At 42.2% G+C, this 17,143-nt stretch overlaps 1 protein-coding gene across 5 annotated transcripts in view; it reads right to left on the bottom strand.

The window, feature by feature from the left end:
• Positions 1-5,503: 5,503 nt before the first annotated feature.
• The window catches only part of ANKIB1 (ankyrin repeat and IBR domain containing 1), a 183,382-nt gene continuing 171,742 nt past the window's right edge, over positions 5,504-17,143 (bottom strand). For 4 of the 5 annotated variants that reach the window (XM_066239793.1, XM_066239794.1, XM_066239798.1 and 1 more), the window contains 5 exons: positions 15,954-16,132; positions 15,095-15,146; positions 10,570-10,684; positions 9,423-9,556; positions 5,504-8,679 (listed from right to left, as the gene is read on the bottom strand). In XM_066239793.1, coding sequence (XP_066095890.1) covers positions 7,936-8,679; positions 9,423-9,556; positions 10,570-10,684; positions 15,095-15,146; positions 15,954-16,132 — 1,224 coding nt within the window. In that variant the 3' untranslated portion in view covers positions 5,504-7,935. The remainder of the gene's footprint in view (positions 8,680-9,422; positions 9,557-10,569; positions 10,685-15,094; positions 15,147-15,953; positions 16,133-17,143) is intronic. The other variant, XM_066239797.1, reaches the window with a different exon arrangement.

Genomic DNA, 17,143 nt, shown 5'->3' with positions numbered 1-17,143 from the left:
TTCACCTTGCAATACTGAAACTCCAGCCCTGGTTGGGTAGTTCAGCTGGTTAGACCATTGTCTGATACGCCAAGGTTGCAGGTTTGATACCTGGTCAGAACACATACAAGAATCAACCAATGAATGCATAAAAAAGTGGAAGAACAAATTGATGTCTCTCTCATTTCCTCTCTCTCTCAAAATCAATAAATTAAAAAAACCACCAAAACTAGACAACAAGAAGCCCCACGTACTTTGCACTGACTTATTCACATCCATCTGACACGTCCCCAAGGGACACCAACTGGATGGCCTTCACAGCACGGTGAAGGGGAGGGTGGGGAAACTAGACGGGCTCTTCTGGTCTCCAGAGTTACCACAGAGCTTAACTTCTAGATTTAACTAAATTTGCAGGTCTCAAGTAAGACATCTGAACTTAAGTGCAAGCACTATAGTCACATACACCTGACTCTTCGAACAACTGTCCCTTCAGATTAGCCCTGTCTCCATGACTCTGGTCAAGTTTCTCACTGTGCTTATAATCTCATCACTACCAGCACAGTCCTGAAGACGGCATCACCTCTGAAACACGGGCAAGGAGGACAGAAAGGGACCTCAAAGCCATCAGCAAAACGTCTGGGAGGACACGCTCAAGCTTCTGGGTCTGGATATCTCAACATTCCTGTGTGTAACCTGTAAAAGGTGTTGGTACCAAAGTCATGGTAAATTCCACAAGAAAGCAAATTTAGCTGGAAAGCCTGAAGTTTTGCATATTCTCCTGGCATCAAGAATACCTTCCTGCGAATCACAGGAACATGCTGACCGACTTTTCTCCACTTCAGTTTCTGCTGTCCCCGCACCTCGTTAGGCATTTTTGTTGCCTCAGCAATGTTGCTACCACACAGTCTAGTGTGTGAGGTTATTGTATGCACCATTGCATAGCGGTGATCACTCAGTTACGAGAAATTCTAATGCTTCTATGATAATCTTTTGATTTCTGCATTTAGTAAACACTGAGCAAGACACACCTCCGAAGGCCAATCAAATGAATAGACTAATTTATTCTCTCTTTAAGATTTTATTTATTCATTTGAGAGATGGGGAGGGAAGGAGAGAGGAGCAGGCAGCATCAACTCCTATATGTGCCTTGACTGGGTTTTGAACTGGCAACCTCAGTGTTCCAGGTTGATGCTTTATCCACTGTACCACCACAGGTCGGGCTAATTTGTTCTCAATATTAGAAATTAATCTTTTGAGAAGAGTCCACAATTTGAACATCTGTCAGCAGTGGTCCCAAATCCACTTGTAAATCAACTCAAGGGGTTCATAATGGGGCAATGGAAGCTTCCAGGAAAGAGATGAGCATCTATAGAAGAATTCAGGTTATATTTTTTATAATGCCCACAAATTTGCTGCCTATAACTTACTTTATTATTTTTTATTTTTCTGAAGTTGGAAACAGGGAGGCAGTCAGATAGACTCCCGCATGTGCCCGACCGGGATCCACCCGGCACGCCCACCAGGGGGAGATGCTCTGCCCATCTGGGGCGCTGCTCTGTTGCGATCAGAGCCACTCTAGCGCCTGAGGCAGAGGCCACAGAGCCATCCTCAGTGCCCGGGCCAACTTTGCTCCAATGGAGCCTTGGCTGCGGGAGGGGAAGAGAGAGAGAGAGAGAGAGGAAGGAGAGGGGGAGGGGTGGAGAAGCAGATGGGCGCTTCTCCTGTGTGCCCTGTCCGGGAATCGAACCCAGGACTCCTGCACGCCAGGCTGACGCTCTACCACTGAGCCAACTGGCCAGGGCCTATAACTTACTTTTAACTTTTGTTCTTCATATTATCCCAGTGGGTACCCCCTCGTCTAGCTCTGGGCATAGTTTGATAAGCATGTCTATCTACACACAAGGATGGTGGTGAAACTACTCATTTACAGGCTAGTGCAGTCAGCCACGCTCTTCTCAAAATCAGTATGCTGCACTGCACTCATAGGCTCAAAGAATGCCAACGGCCACAATGCTGTGGCACATATCTGATATCACAATCAAGAATCAATGCTGGCAACCTCAGTATCATTTACTAAGTCAAAGTCCTTGAAACAAATGACTCAGCTGCTGAAGATATCTTCAATGGTTGCCAAGTTGTAGCACTATTAACAGCTCACAATGTGCTAAGACAACATTTATCTGACTGCTGTTCTAAAGCAGAGGTCAGCAAACTATAGTCCACATGTCAAATCGGGCTTATCTTTTAAAAAAACTTTATTTTGAAGTATTCTTACAGAAAGATAACAGAGGCCCTGTGTACTCTTTACCTGGTCCCCCTGCCCCATCCGACAGTTATCTCTTATAAAATGTACAATATCCAAACCAGAAAGATGACATTGGTACAATATGTATGTACAATTCTGTTATTTTGTCACGTGTAGATTCATGTAGCCACCACTGTACCCAAGATAGACTATTCCCTCACCACTGATGTCCCTTGTGCTATACCTTTGTAGTCAGTCTTTTCTAACCCCCGGAGACCACTAATTTGTTTCCATCTCTATTATTTTTTCATTTCAGAAATGTCACATAAGTGGAATTACACTGTCTGTGACATTTTAAGATTGGCTCTCTTCACTCACTATAATGCCCTAGAGATCCATCCGAGTTGTTGCAAGCTGGTTCAGTAGTTCATTCCCTTTCACTGCCAGGTAGGGTTCCTGTGCACAGCTAGTCCACTGGTGACCATTCTCCTACTATAGGACATTTTGACAGACTCTGGTTTTTGGCTATTGCAAGGACAGCTGCTATAAATAATCTATACAGGCTTTTATGTGGACGCAAGCTTTCTGTTCCAGGTGATAAAAGTACAGTAGTGCACATGCTGGATTGTGCAAAGTACATGCTTGTTTTTTAGAGAGATTGCCCAACTATTTTCCAGGACGGCTGAACCATTTTACATTCCCACTTGCAATGCATGAGTGGTCCAGTTTCTCTGCATCCCCGCCAGCATTTGGTGTTGATTCTCCAACTGAAGTCCACACACCTTAAAGTGGCGATGTCACATCAGATGACACACACAAGGCCTCATAGGTCATTCAGTTTCAACAAGAGGCTAGGAGCAGGTTAACAGCTGCCTTTGTCCAAAATGGGTATACTTGGTGGCTGTGTCCTGCAGGTGGCGATGTTGTACTAGGAAATAGCCCAAGTACAATATTGGGGTTACTATTTAATATTTAAAAATAGGAATGATTTCCAGAAAAACTAAAGTGTGACATACCAATACATTTATTCAGTATTGATGTAACTACAAAGAATTTTACTTGCAACACATGGACCTTAATATTATAGAATTTGGCCTTTACACTAGCTTACACATAAACAAAGTTACTCTTTGCTTATCTGTCCTAAGCTATAGTGTTGCATTAACAAATCTCCTCTCATAGCTCTTTACTATATAAACAATTATCGCCCCTCCCAACACAAAGTTAATTGTGTCCATATTCTAGGAAAAATAAATGATACTGGCAGTTGGAAAAAACGGTGATTTCACTTTATCCTTTGCAGATTCTCTATTGTTTCTGCTGCACCACCAGAGACAGGACAAGGAGGCAGGCTAGGGTCTAATTTAAGCCCCACCAGCACCTCTCTGCATGTGCAGTTCCTGAAGGAGAGAAACCTCTGGAAATGATAAGACAGATATTTGTGGGCACGTCAGCTGTACTAGACATTTGGATTCAGAAGCCACATTACACTGAGTCACTCAAAGGGCATGACCCACGAGGGAACCCCCCCTTCCCCACCACTTCATGTGTGTGTGTGTGTGTGTGCGCGTGTCTCTAAATGCTTTTTATCCAACTGAAAAGTCAACAATGTGTGCAAGTTACAAATGGGTAGCAGACCACCACATCCCCCAACCCGGAGGCGAGGAGCTCGGGGAGGAAACGTAAGTGAGGGCCCTCCTCCTCCTCTAGCCCTTTGCTCCAGATCAGCGTCGGAAAACTGGCACAACACTGCCCCACAGCAGTAGAGGCCCAGCTGCAGCCAGGGAAGCCGGCGCAGGGCCCACCCTCCGCCCACGCAGTAGTCTTCGCCATCGCAGGTCACTCCACACCCAGCACCTCACCCTCACTGCCAGGAGGTCTGGCCAGTGCTGTGAGGACGCCTGACCTGCACTTTTAGGCAGACTTTGCATTCACTTTTCCATTTGGACAGTGCTGTAACTGCCTGCAGCCCAACCAAATACCTTCTCATGATTTTGGTCCACTCTAAGCTCTCAAAAAGTAAGCTTATTATTGCTGCTACCACTTAGTTCACATGTGGGGACCCCCGGAGTCAGCAGGTGCAGCCACACTGCCTTTCAGCGGGGCTATAGGAGTTGCTAACTCTGTCACGAAACATTCCCTTCCTCCGCCTGCCTGCAGGAGTTAGCAACAACCATAGCACCATTCCAATAGCTCATTCCAACCCTAGCTCTTACCCCCAAGCCTGTAAATATCAGCTCCACGCCTGTTCAGTAACAGGTGGGACAGTGGGACCCTTCTCCCCCGACGTCCTATCTGTCTGGGGCGAGAGCATTCACTACCACATAGACTTTGGGGAGTCTCATTTCCTGAATTGGGCCACAGTTGCTCTTCCAGAAAATCATGTCTGTCAGCATTCCATCCTCAGGGTCAAAACGGTCAGGTCTGGGGTTTCATTTTAGACTGCTCCCAACCAGTAAGCCTGCCCGCTTCATGGATGCTGACAGGAGTACCAAGACCCCTGGGTCAGAGGTCGAGGCCTCTATCACATCCAGCTCAGCATGCAAAATGACATCAGCACATATGTGTCCATTCCCTGCCCCCAGCTCCCGGGAGCAGGTGTCATGGCCGCATGAGCGCCACGCACGTGGGGTTTGTGCCCCAGTGGCTCAGCTCCAAGGGTCAGGGACACAATGCTCTCTGGGGGAGCCTGCTCCTAAGGTTGCTCACCGCAGAGCTGGCCGGCGACTGTGGTCAGGCCTCGCTGTCCTGGCACATCCAACAGGATGTGTAGGTGCAATAGAACTGGATTGTCTTGTCAGGTTCCCTTCTCTATGTTGTGTGTGTTTGCGCTTTCATGAGTATCAACTGACGCCTCGTGTATGCTGGCCCTCGTGCAACAGTTGGCAAAAAGATATGACACAGCCTGGTCAGGAATATTTTCTAAATGCAGTTCTAAAGCTGAAGAATTATTCTTTCACAAGTTTGGCCACCACTCAGTCTGTCAGCCACCTGTCATTCCTAAGTGGGACACAGGGCAAAAGCAAAATTTCTGGTCTTTCTTTAGGAAGTATGACTGCTGCCACTTGCTAAAACAAGGCCAGTCATACAATAGTCTAGAAAGAGGCACTTACATCTTTCTAGAAAGAAATCTATTTTGGGGTATGAAATGCTCAGCATAAAAAATATTGGCACTAGTCAATTACATGTAAGAAACAAATTAATCCCATCACATCCAAGGGAATTTTATTTGAAGAAAGTCAGTGTCCTGACTTGGTTAAAACAAAGTCTATACCGTAATGAGACAAAAGTAGTTTAATAGTTTAAGTAATAAATGTTTAATCAAAGAATTTTACATATTATTGACAGCATTCATTTGGCCAAACATCTCCATGGCTGTAGAACCCTACTGTATATAAAGTGGGAATGTATCAAGTATAGACTATGAAAGTGCAAATAACAAGTCAAGGTAGAGCAATTTTCTTTTTCTTACATTATAAAATTAACTTGTTTACAAAATAGTCTTTGCCAAACTTTATTTCTGAATTGTAAAGTCAATGACTGTGTTGTTTTTAAAATATGTACTCAGGAAATACAAATTGGATAATGACCTTTTCTCACGCTCGGTAGAGAATGCCACAAAATCAAGGGTGTCCTGCAAGGTGTGGGAGCCAGACTCACTGGACCTGAGCTCATGGTCTTCACGTCGCTCTGCCTCACTTTTCTGCCGCTTTGCAAGATGCCTCCACATGATACAAAGACCCTTTCTATTGAAAAATTACAACTCGGTCTAAAAACTGATTGGTGTTGATATTTTTAATCCAAAATAAATTTGTAAAAAAAATCCTTTAATGGACTATTTCAGTTTAATATACAGTAATACACTGTAGATAAAAGTTAATATTTACCCCAACAAATTTTAAAAGGGGTTGATATCAATGTTCTGATAACTGGAGAAATAAAAATTAATGTGGACTTGTGATAGCCATAGCATAGGAACAATTCGCACACAGACTTTTATCCCAGGGAAATAGGAATATCAAGTAATATAATGTCCTAATCACATAAATTCCAAATACAAGAATATTTCAAAAGCAGAGTTTGGAAAATAAAAAGTAATCAAAAACCGTAATTACAACTCATGTAGATATCAATGCTAATGTAAGCTTTTACCCAGCCCAGGACTTGCCTGTACAAACTCGGTACTGAAATTTTGGTATTTGTAGATTTCTGGTAAGAATCTGGCAAAACATTAAATGGAGTGTTGCATATCTATTTTCTTATGTTTATGCTATGTTATGCTAGTTTTGATAATATGTAAGTAAAACAGCCATTCCAAGAGTTTACTCTAGTTTTAATTACACACTGTACCATTGTATCTTAATTACAACTAAGACCAGTATTTTCTTCACATTAAGACACTGATAACGAGGAAGTTGATTTTTTTCAACACTAAACAGTAATCACATAGCAAATGAATATTGTGCAAAAGAACAAACACATGTCAGCATTTGCTATTTAGGCAGACAAACTGACTGGAAACTTGGTTGTTATATTTACTGTAAAGGCAAGGCCATGGGTGGTTTTATGGAGGTCTTTGCAATTCATAGCATAGTTACTTCAGAAGAGACACTGACATTGAACTACTCACTTATTTAACTGGCAACTATCCAATAGGTTAGGCAAAGGCACAGTAACATGTTGCGCAGGATGTTTTATTAGATTTTTTAAATAATTGTGGGATTTACTATAACTCATGAAAACTCCACTTTTTTCTGTTTTATAAAACACTTACCATTAAAAGTAATTGCACCCATTAGTAGTTAGAATGCACTGTAAAATTGTGAAAACAAAGAACTATGATTGCACTTCCAATAAAGTGTCTCTTAAAATACAGCACCGCTGTTGCTAACCAACTGTATTTTAATATTAAAATAAACTGTTTTTAACAGCAGCATTAGGTTTAGTTAACTTAAGCTACAGGCTACATTTATTTAAATGCAGTCTCCATGGCAACAAAAGCCCATCAAAGTCTGAATTTCATTGCTACCAAGTGGCACCTGTCACTCACGGAAGGCGAAGTTGCTCTGGGGCCCTCTGGGACGCCACAGACCTCACGCCGTCTAGTGCACGCATCAGCGTTTGGCACAAGTGGATGGAAACAGACACGGACAGAAATCCTGACTCCTGTGAAATGGAAACGACAGCGTGGCAGAGGCAGCACAGAGGAGCGGCAGGACGCGTGGACGCACACCGCAGACAGAGGCGGGGAGGGTCGCAGAGGAGCACGGACAGCGAGGAACTCAATGTCACCACATCTGGCCAAACAACTTCTAAAATGAAGAAAGCCCCCCCCCCTTTTTTTTAAAGAGGAAAACCACCCAAGGATTAGGGAGTCAGCCTTTAATTTAAATGTTCAGTTTAAGCACTGCCATCCTCAGGCTAAACAGAGGACTCATTTTCTTAGAGTGGAGTCTAACCTACTTATTCCATTTGTTTCTTTCTCTCCTGCTCTCTGTAAGCAAAAGGAAAAGCTGTCCAATAAACACAAAGAGGTTCCCTGTGAGGTTAACTCGGAAATGAAGCTACCATTCAAGGGCACTCCTCGCCCTCAACCCTCCCATCAGCGGGTCAGAACTGATCTGGAACGGAGCGGGCCGGGTCTCCACAGAGCACACTGCACTGGGCATGCCGCCTGGACCTGCGACCCACTGGGCCCCGAGGTGCACAGCTCACACAAGGTGTGCTTGTTCCAGCCAGTCACTTGAGGTTTGAGGTGTTTGACTTGAAACATCTGAACCACCCCCCTTGCTGGCTGCCTCGTTACCACTTCCGCCAGCTGGAGGCGCTGCTTCCCCCGCCAGATTATTCTCTTCCAAAGAGTTTTCTTCTTCTCTTTGGGCTCCTCGGCCTTCACTGACCACAGCATCTTCAAACACTGCCTCTTCTTCAGGCGGCACCAGCTCCACGTCCCTCCTGCCCTCTGACCCATCTCTGGCACAGGGCAGCGGGGCGTCTGCACCGACTTCTGCAGCGGCCGGTGGGATCAGGGCAATGCTCTGAGGGTTCATGTCGTGAAACCAAGCCATGATGTTGCCGAGGAGATTGTCATTGACGTGGGCGTCCTGGCCAGCTGAGTCAGGGTCACTGGATGAGGGACAGAATTCACTTCTGGCCTCACTGAGAGGGTGTGAACTCAGGCTGTCATTTGAAAATGGGTCACTTTCTGCTCCTAGTCTCAATAGGCTGTCACCAAGTTCCAACAGCTCGGAGCTGCTGAGCGCAGCCTGGGGGCTCTCTGTGCTCCTGGGGACAGAGTCCAGCCTGGAAGGTAACGAGGTGCCCATGGCCCCTAACGATGCTTCATGACTGAGGAAGTCCCTGCTGCCTTCGTCAGCGGCCAGCCCAGACTCTTGCAGTGATAACTGTATTGCGAGAAGTATGTTGGGATCATCTTCATCCAAAGAGCTCAGAGCCTGAGGGCAGCAGAGAGTGAAATCACTGTCTGATTCAGTGAAAAAATGATCTAACCCAATGAGGCTTACTACTGTTTTTATTTCTAACCTAAAAGATAATTAACATTACCTCTATTTACACAGAATTATTTCATCTACTCAAACCTTACTTTATTTTTCTCTTTGTCCATGTTACGGAAAAATTCCTTAAGATAAATCTCTTTTTCGCCTGACCTGTGGTGGCACAACGGACAAAGCCTTGACCGGGAACACTCTGGCTGTGGGTCTGAAACTCCGGACTTGCCTGGTCAGGCGCACACAGAAGCAGCTACTACAGGCTGATACTTCCTGCTCCTCCCCCAGCCTTCCCCTTTCTCTCCATCCCCTCTCTAAAAGTTAATAAATAACATCTTTAAAAAAATTCTATTTTCCTCTAGCACAGTGGTTTTCAACATTTTTTACACTGAGGATCGGTGAAAATAGGAGAATTATTTTAGGGACTCGTAAGGCAGCAATCATCCGGAGCAGAAGTGAATTCACTGGGTCTATAACTTTCATACTACATTGGGGTGAGTAACTCTTTTGTGGACCGGCAAAAAGTTCTGGTGGTCTGGTCTGTGGCCCGGCAGTTGAAAAACACTGCTCCAGCACACCGCTGAAACAATTTAGACTGGAAGGAAGAAAAAGAAAGCAATAAAAGAGAAATCAGGAAAGCAGGTGGAACAGCAGGAGCCGAGCAGGCCCTGAGGCTGCCAAGAAGCTACCTGGAGAGCGTCCTGGTTCTCGGAGCGACTGGCCCGGGCGTAGTCACGCAGGGAGGTGCTGTGCAGCACGCTCATCGACGCCGAGCTGACCACCGAGGAGACGGGCCTGCGGCCACCGCCACCGTCCGGGATATCTGTTCCAAAGCAAGTGGGACCAGGGACAATTCAGTCATGCAGATTTCATACAGCTTGTCAGTTCAGTCGGCGATTTCTCTTTCAGTGCTGGTGAAAGCTGTGTTCACACCTTCACTGAGTCTTCCAGCAATTTCTCATGCATATCTGTCTCACCATAAGCAACAACATGCAGCTGTGCTATTTACTTCAAGTCCATGCTGACTCTGCCGTTTTGCTCACACCACATAGGGTTCTATGAGAAACAGCAATGCTGCCATCCAAGCCTCTTTGTTTCCTTAAGCAATAATAGAGGTGTTTTAAGTTTCAGAGTTAAAAAAAAGAACTTGGGAACTATACTGCTCACAAAATTTAGGGGATATTTCAAAACAAATATAAAGCAATAAAATATCCCCTAATTTTTGTGAGCTTAAAGAACATGAGCTTATAATTTGTGAGCTTATAATGCGTAAAGAACAAATCTTTAGGCCTGTTGATCCTAATTTACTAAAGATGATCCGTGGACAATACACAGACTTTCAATTATCATTTAACATTTGAAGGCTGATAATGAATATAATTTACCTCTAACATCAGAAATGTTCTTTCATGGAACGCTCACAGGAGGAACGAGGCTAAGAGAGAAGCAGTCCAGGAACACAGTACCGGCAGCGACAGCTTCCGAGTGCTCCCTGGGCACGTCTCGCGCTCACGGACTTCACACATCACCCCATTCAGAGCTCACAATGAGCCCCAAACTGGCGCTATTAGTGTTACTTCTTTAGAATGAGGAGAGTGCTGACTGGAGAGGTCCAGGGACGCAGAGTGACACGCAGCCGGCACGGGGTCCTGAACCCTGTCTGACTCCGCAACCCATGCTCTCCCCCCCCCCCCCCGTTTGCTGCATCCTGTGCCACTAGAAGCAGTGACATATTGATGGTGCAGCTAAATTACAACTGTTTCATAACCACTCACTCAGTTTTAGGAATAAGTTCAAGAGAAGTAAGAGACTGAAACATACCCAGCGAGAACTTACCTAAAGTGCTCTCAGCCGGCTCACTGGGGTCTGGGGGGCTGCTGAGCAGACTGTGCGCATCCCCGCGCCTGCGCTGCTGCCTGTGCCTCCTCCGATACTGAAATTCAGCATATTCCTGCATAAACCAGAGGTTATAAAATACAGGAGAGCATGCCAATTTTTAAATGCAAATAAAACAAACAGCACACTTTTTTTCCAGGAAAAAAAAATGTGTGATTTTATAAACATATTATAAAATCACTTGGCTTTGGAGGAAGAAACTTCAGGTTTTGCCATGCCAAGGAAAAAGAAAAGAAAAAATGAAAAAATAAATAGTTTAAGTAGTCGTTACAATTGCCTGGGTAAATCGAGAATACTTACAAGCTCTAATATTAAATCACAACGGAGCCTTATTTCATATGCCTGGGTCTTGTTATTTACTATTATAAGTAATCTGCCTGGCCTGTGGTGGCACAGTGGATACAGTGGTGACCTGGAATCCTGAGGTGCCCGGTCAAGGTACATACGGGAAGCAACTATGAGTGGATACTTATCATTCTTCCTTGTCACTTCTCTTTCTCTCTAAAATCAATAAATAAAATCTTTTTAAAAAGTATTATAACTAATCCTATAGTGACTTTACTAATACAAGTTAGGCTCTCCCTGGAGGTCTGCTTTGAAAAGTGTGACTCATATTCTGCAACAGGAAGAAAGAAAAGCACACACTGACAAATCCTCATCAGACTTGTTAGATTCTGTATTTTGGAGACTGCTGTATAATCATACAAGTGAAATCACTAGATTAAGAGAAAAATGCGAGGTTAGCTTTAAAGCAAGATGTTGCTTGGCTTCCTTCCTATATTAGCTAATATGTGGGGATTATTAGCTATTATCTACAACACAGGCAGGGGAAGTGTTTTCTATTAACATATGGGAAGAGCACAGTTGGGCAGATGTCTCTGACTGTGTTTTACATTTGTGATAATGGGATAACATGGGCTTGCTACAACAAAGGGCAGAACCTAGGACTACCTGCTAGTTACCTGGACACAAATGTACTTTTCCAGATTTTAGTGACACAAGACAGGAGAAGAGAGGCCAGTGTGCATGACACCAACATAAGAAGGCTAATTTTGAGAATCTATGGATTCTTTCAGTCATGAGCAGGTTTATGGTTATCCTGGTTCCCCGAGTCCTCAATACGCTTACATTGGGAAAGTACTGAAATAAAGACAGGTTTCATATCACAAATAAAACTTTTACATCATAACCTCTGGTTAAACTTAAACTTCTTCATCCGTGTAAGCAGTGGGACTTCAATAATAATAGAGATGGTAAGCATGTTACCAGGTTAGGAACAAATGTGTAGGATATAACGAGTGCCTGGAGGGAATACTTAGGTTCTTTCAAGTTTCCTGCTAAGCTGGGTTTCCACGTCCCTTTGCCTGGAGGCCTCGCATCCAAAACTGGATGACTGTTCTGCGTCTTCATGGTTCACTGGACCACTGAGAACCACATCGCTTAAACAAGATGACGTGAAACTTTAGCTCAGTTTGAGACTTATGTTTAGGGAAAATTTGTTTACTTTGTATACTTGATAACTGTACAAAATTATTCTGAATTAAATAAAATGGTACTGCCCATAGATTATACCTATTTTCAATTTAAGAAAACTAAACAGTTTTAAAGCAACTGTATAAAAAAAACCTGTTATATAATTTTCCTGATAGAAATTACATGGCATTCTCTCAGGATGCAGCAGACTTGAATAAATTGTTCTCATAAAATTAAACTTATCTGAACATTTCCAAGGATCCTAAGATCTTCATGTAAGCATATGAAAGGCTTGAGTTGGGATATTACAAATGGTTTGGCAGTGTTAAGGCTACAGAGAAGATTAAGAGGTTCTAAGATTTACAGTAAAATAAGTGGTTAGGAGATTTTTGTTTTAAATAATAATTGCTACCATTCATTGAGTACCAATTTTATCAGGGACTGAAAGAGATGCTTTAGTCCTGCCAGAACTTCCATGGTATCACCACCCCCGTTCTGAAGATGAGCAATTAAGGAAGAACATAGCCCAAGGTCTAGTAAGTCACACAGGTAGGTTTTGCATTCTGGTGTCCCTCAGACTTCCAGACACGCTCTTCTCTCTGGGCTCCATTGCCTTTAAAGTGATACAAAGCAGTTGTGCTTGTTATTGACTGGTTCATTTTAATGAAAAACAACAACAAAAAACAAAACAAAACAAAAAGATAGAATTAACTTTACTGAAAAACATATAAATTCAACCTTATAGTCTACTGGAGTTTGGCAACATGTTTTTTTCAGAATCTATATAAAGGCAAAAAGCTAACTTTTAAAGATGATTTTGGCAGTTACTTGATAGTTACATACATGCAAAATTATAAGGTTTCACACGGTGTGTTAATTCTTTAGACTTGCAATAAGGTTTACATAAAAGCTTGGTGTTTCAATGTGCCCAAGACTTTAAAGAAGAGAAAAGTAAAAGTGAATTAAATAATTTCTATACAATTTGTTAACTCATAAAAATAACCTTAAGAAGGAATTGTTATTTATACTTTCACAATTCTCAATCTCCAGAGAACAAAAGCTCAATAATTTTATTTCTAAATATTCACAAGTGAGATGAGAAGCCTTCCTATTTTTCACAAAATGAATCTGTGTCAGTCATATTAGCAGGTCCTAAATAGACAAGGACAAGTATTTCAGGACTCCTAAAGTTACTGTGCGCCAGAAACTATAAGATGATGCATACATGATGGTGGCTACATATAAAGTTTTATTTTTGCTAAATTGTTTCTACCTTAAAATTTTGAAAGCTTTAGTACTCTTTTTTTTGCTAATTGAAGCTTTTTTATTTCTCCTTTTATGTATACATTTCCCCCAATATCTCCAAAGCTGTATTTATGGCATAGAAATAATAAGCACAGATTAGGTACAGAAAGGGTTCATAATGTTTTACAATAAACATTTAATTAAGATGTTACATTTTTTGGGGGGGGGAGTTAAGTGAATTTCAAATTCCCCTATCAGAGCTCTATGCACAAACTGTTTTCTAAGTCAGTACTTTCTTGGCTACATCTACCAACAGAAAAGGCATAGGGTGATTTCTCACAAGATGAAAAGAGAAAGCATCTGATTTAAACAAGCCATAGTCATTTCCAAATAATAATAAATTTCACTGTTTTTCAGTTGCAGATAACAAATGGGCTATAAATGATAAAGGATTCACTGTCCAGCTCCCTTCCAAGAATTAAAGTTAAAAGCTTTTTGTATCATAAGCATCAGATGGAATAAAAAAGGACAGAAGTAGCCTGACCTGTGGTGGCGCAGTGGATAAAGCGTCGACCTGGAAATGCTGAGGTCGCCGGTTCGAAACCCTGGGCTTGCCTGGTCAAGGCACATATGGGAGTTGATGCTTCCAGCTCCTCCCCACCTTCTCTCTCTCTCTCTCTCTCTCTCCTCTCTCTGTCCCTCTCTGTCTCTCTCTCTCCCTTTCTCTCTCCTCTCTAAAATGAATAAATAAAATAAAATAAAAAAAGCACAGAAGTAGAGAGAATGGCTAAAATCCTTTAAAAATTAGACTCAACAGTGACAGTAGCAATTTAAATCTCAGAAAGCAGCAATGTGATGAAGATTTTCACTCTATTTTATTTTTAATTTCAGCAACTGCTATTTGCAGTGTTAATATTTTAGATCTTCTGTATTTTAAAATGGTAAATAATAACAACAAAGAAAAAACAAGAAGAGTGTGAAAATCTTAAAGAGAAGCAGAAAGGAACCAAGCAAAGCATTTCTTATTGCATAAATATTATCAATGTCATCTCCACCTTAGCAATTGATTATAAATCAATTCTCTCAGGTTACTGCAATAACTTAAAAAAATAGATTCAGACTAAAACAATACAATTAAAAATGCATTTCCAATAAATAAAATTTGTATCTCTATTAACCAATTTGAAGATATTTTCCAAAAATACATGCTATAAATTGGCCTTAATTATGACTGTTCAATAATTTAAAATGATAAAAGGGGAGATACATTTAATAATGTGATCATAATCCAATACCATAAGCCAGGGGTCGGGAACCTTTTTGGTTGAGAGAGCCATGAACGCCACATATTTTAAAATGTAATTCTGTGAGAGCCATACAACGACCTGTGTACCTTACGCATTATCCAATAAAAATTTGTTGTTGTCCCGGAGGACAGCTGTGATTGGCTCCCGCCACCAGCAACCATGAACATGAGCGGTAGGAAATGAATGGATTGTAATACATGAGAATATTTTATATTTTTAACGTTTTTTTTTATTTATTAAAGATTTGTCTGCAAGCCATAGGTTCCCAACTCCTGCCATAAACTATAAAGGTAGTCTCTGCTAAGGCATTTTTATTATAAAAGAAAGACACTGCTGACAATCTCAGGATTTAGAACAGAAGAGGGTGCAAATACAAGCAGGACTGCACTAAGGAAAAATATAATTAACAAAATAAAACAATACCCCCCCAAAGCAATTACCTCAGGTGATGCAAATCCTAAATATTCCCAATCCCATGTTCCACCAGCAAAGCTACAAAGAAATTAGATACACCATTTGATTTATTATCAATATTACATAGTACAAGAAATTAAATCCTAGCCCTTTGAACATTACTTTTTAATTATGCTTGGAACTTGCTTAACCCAAGTAGATCAACTGTAGAATATAATTAAAATGATACCTTCATTATTTCCCTCAAATTCTAAGTTACTTCATGTTAGTGCAAACAGTGGAAAAATAAAAACCACCACGCTCTAAAAGAACATGTTATGACTGCTTCTATTTCTAGGTTACAAATGTTTATGTAAAAATAGGGTCAAAGAAATTTCTAATACTTGTGATTATTATGAATAAAAAATATACTTCAATTTATAAAGGCATTAGTAGTATAAGTATCTAAAACAATGAAAACTCAATTGTTCCTTAATGGATGACTATGGATCACTTAAATAACCGATAGTATCAGATTCCTAACTTCTTCACAACCTCTTACCACAAAACAAAATATGATGACAAGTTGGCAAAGCTTCCAAATTCTACAACGTAAGATGGTTATGGCTTTCACCACAACACATATATTGCATATTTGAAATGACACATTAGCATACTCTTTGAATTGTGAATTCACTGAAGGATGAAATTCACCTTACCTAATTTAGTGAGAAACTACAAAGTGCCAAACAAAAAATGAGAAAAAACAAACAATACTTGGGGGAAAATCACCAAAAAGAAGCTACTATGCTTTTATCAGTCATGTTGTATAAATCCTAGTTGGGTAAAAACAAGCCTGGCGGCATCTGGAGCCAGCATGAGCCCCACAGTGAGCACCTCTCGTACCTGCGCCTCGGAGCTTCCGGGGAGTCTGCAGGAGCCACGCCCCGAGCCACGGACGCCAGGAACTCCTGCCTCTTCTGCTGCACGAGACACGCCGCCTTGATGATCTTGTGGCGCGGCGTGCGAAGGTAAGGCCTATTGACTTTTTGGGCAAGGTCTTCAGTAACCATTTCTAGGTCTGTCTAAGGTAAGAAGAGGAAAAAAATAACTGGCTGAGTGGATTAGTCAACAGCAAATCCAGTGTTTATCTGGTTTCTCTGTAAAAGCTAACTCTTTTTAAGTCAGAAATTAATCCAAACTTTGAATTACCAGTAACTTTTATTTAACATTTTTCTATTTGCACATGACAAGAAAATAGCCCTCATTTGATAAGCGTTTATAGCAATGCAATTGGTATAGATCACAAAGAAGTAGTGAGAACACCAGCTGTGCATGAGGTATTTATTATTTGTTTATATGAAAAAAAACCCTCGTGAGTTTCAAGTCAAGTCACTGGACATGCAAACGCGTGACCCGCGGTGCAGACTACATGCAAATACTGAGGGAATCTGAGGCAAGGCAAGGCCCCTATGATTGGGGTTCGGTGTGGAAGGCTTCGTGGAGAAAAAGAATACCGAGAAGTGAAGAAATATGGGACATACATTAGCAGACGGTGTTACAAAAGGATGACAGGAAAATTGTAGAATGGGGAGGAAGTTTGGTGGCTTCAAAAACAAAGACGAATGTGAAGTCACAGCTGTCAGCTGACTTAGGTGTTTTTGTATTTTAAGCAACGTAACTTTTTAGTTAAGATAAACTGCTAGTGCCCTGGCCGGTTGGCTCAGTGGTAGAGCGTCGGCCTGGCATGCAGAGGTCCCGGGTTCGATTCCCGGCCAGGGCACACAGGAGAAGCGCCCATCTGCTTCTCCACCCCTCCCCCTCTCCTTCCTCTGTCTCTCTCTTCCCCTCCCGCAGCCGAGGCTCCATTGGAGCAAAGATGACCCGGGCGCTGTGGATGGCTCCTTGGCCACTGCCCCAGGCGCTAGAGTGGCTCTGGTCGCGGCAGAGCGACGCCCCGGAGGGGCAGAGCATCGCCCCCTGGTGGGCGTGCCGGGTGGATCCCGGTGGGGCGCATGCGGGAGTCTGTCTGTCTCTCCCCGTTTCCAGCTTCAGAAAAATACAAAAAAAAAAAAAAAAGATAAACTGCTAAATGC

This window comes from Saccopteryx bilineata, chromosome 7, assembly GCF_036850765.1.
Source record: "Saccopteryx bilineata isolate mSacBil1 chromosome 7, mSacBil1_pri_phased_curated, whole genome shotgun sequence".
NCBI classification, from domain to species: domain Eukaryota; kingdom Metazoa; phylum Chordata; class Mammalia; order Chiroptera; family Emballonuridae; genus Saccopteryx; species Saccopteryx bilineata.
The sequence above is the reverse complement of the archived record's forward strand: the minus strand, read 5'-3'. Positions and strand labels throughout refer to the sequence as shown.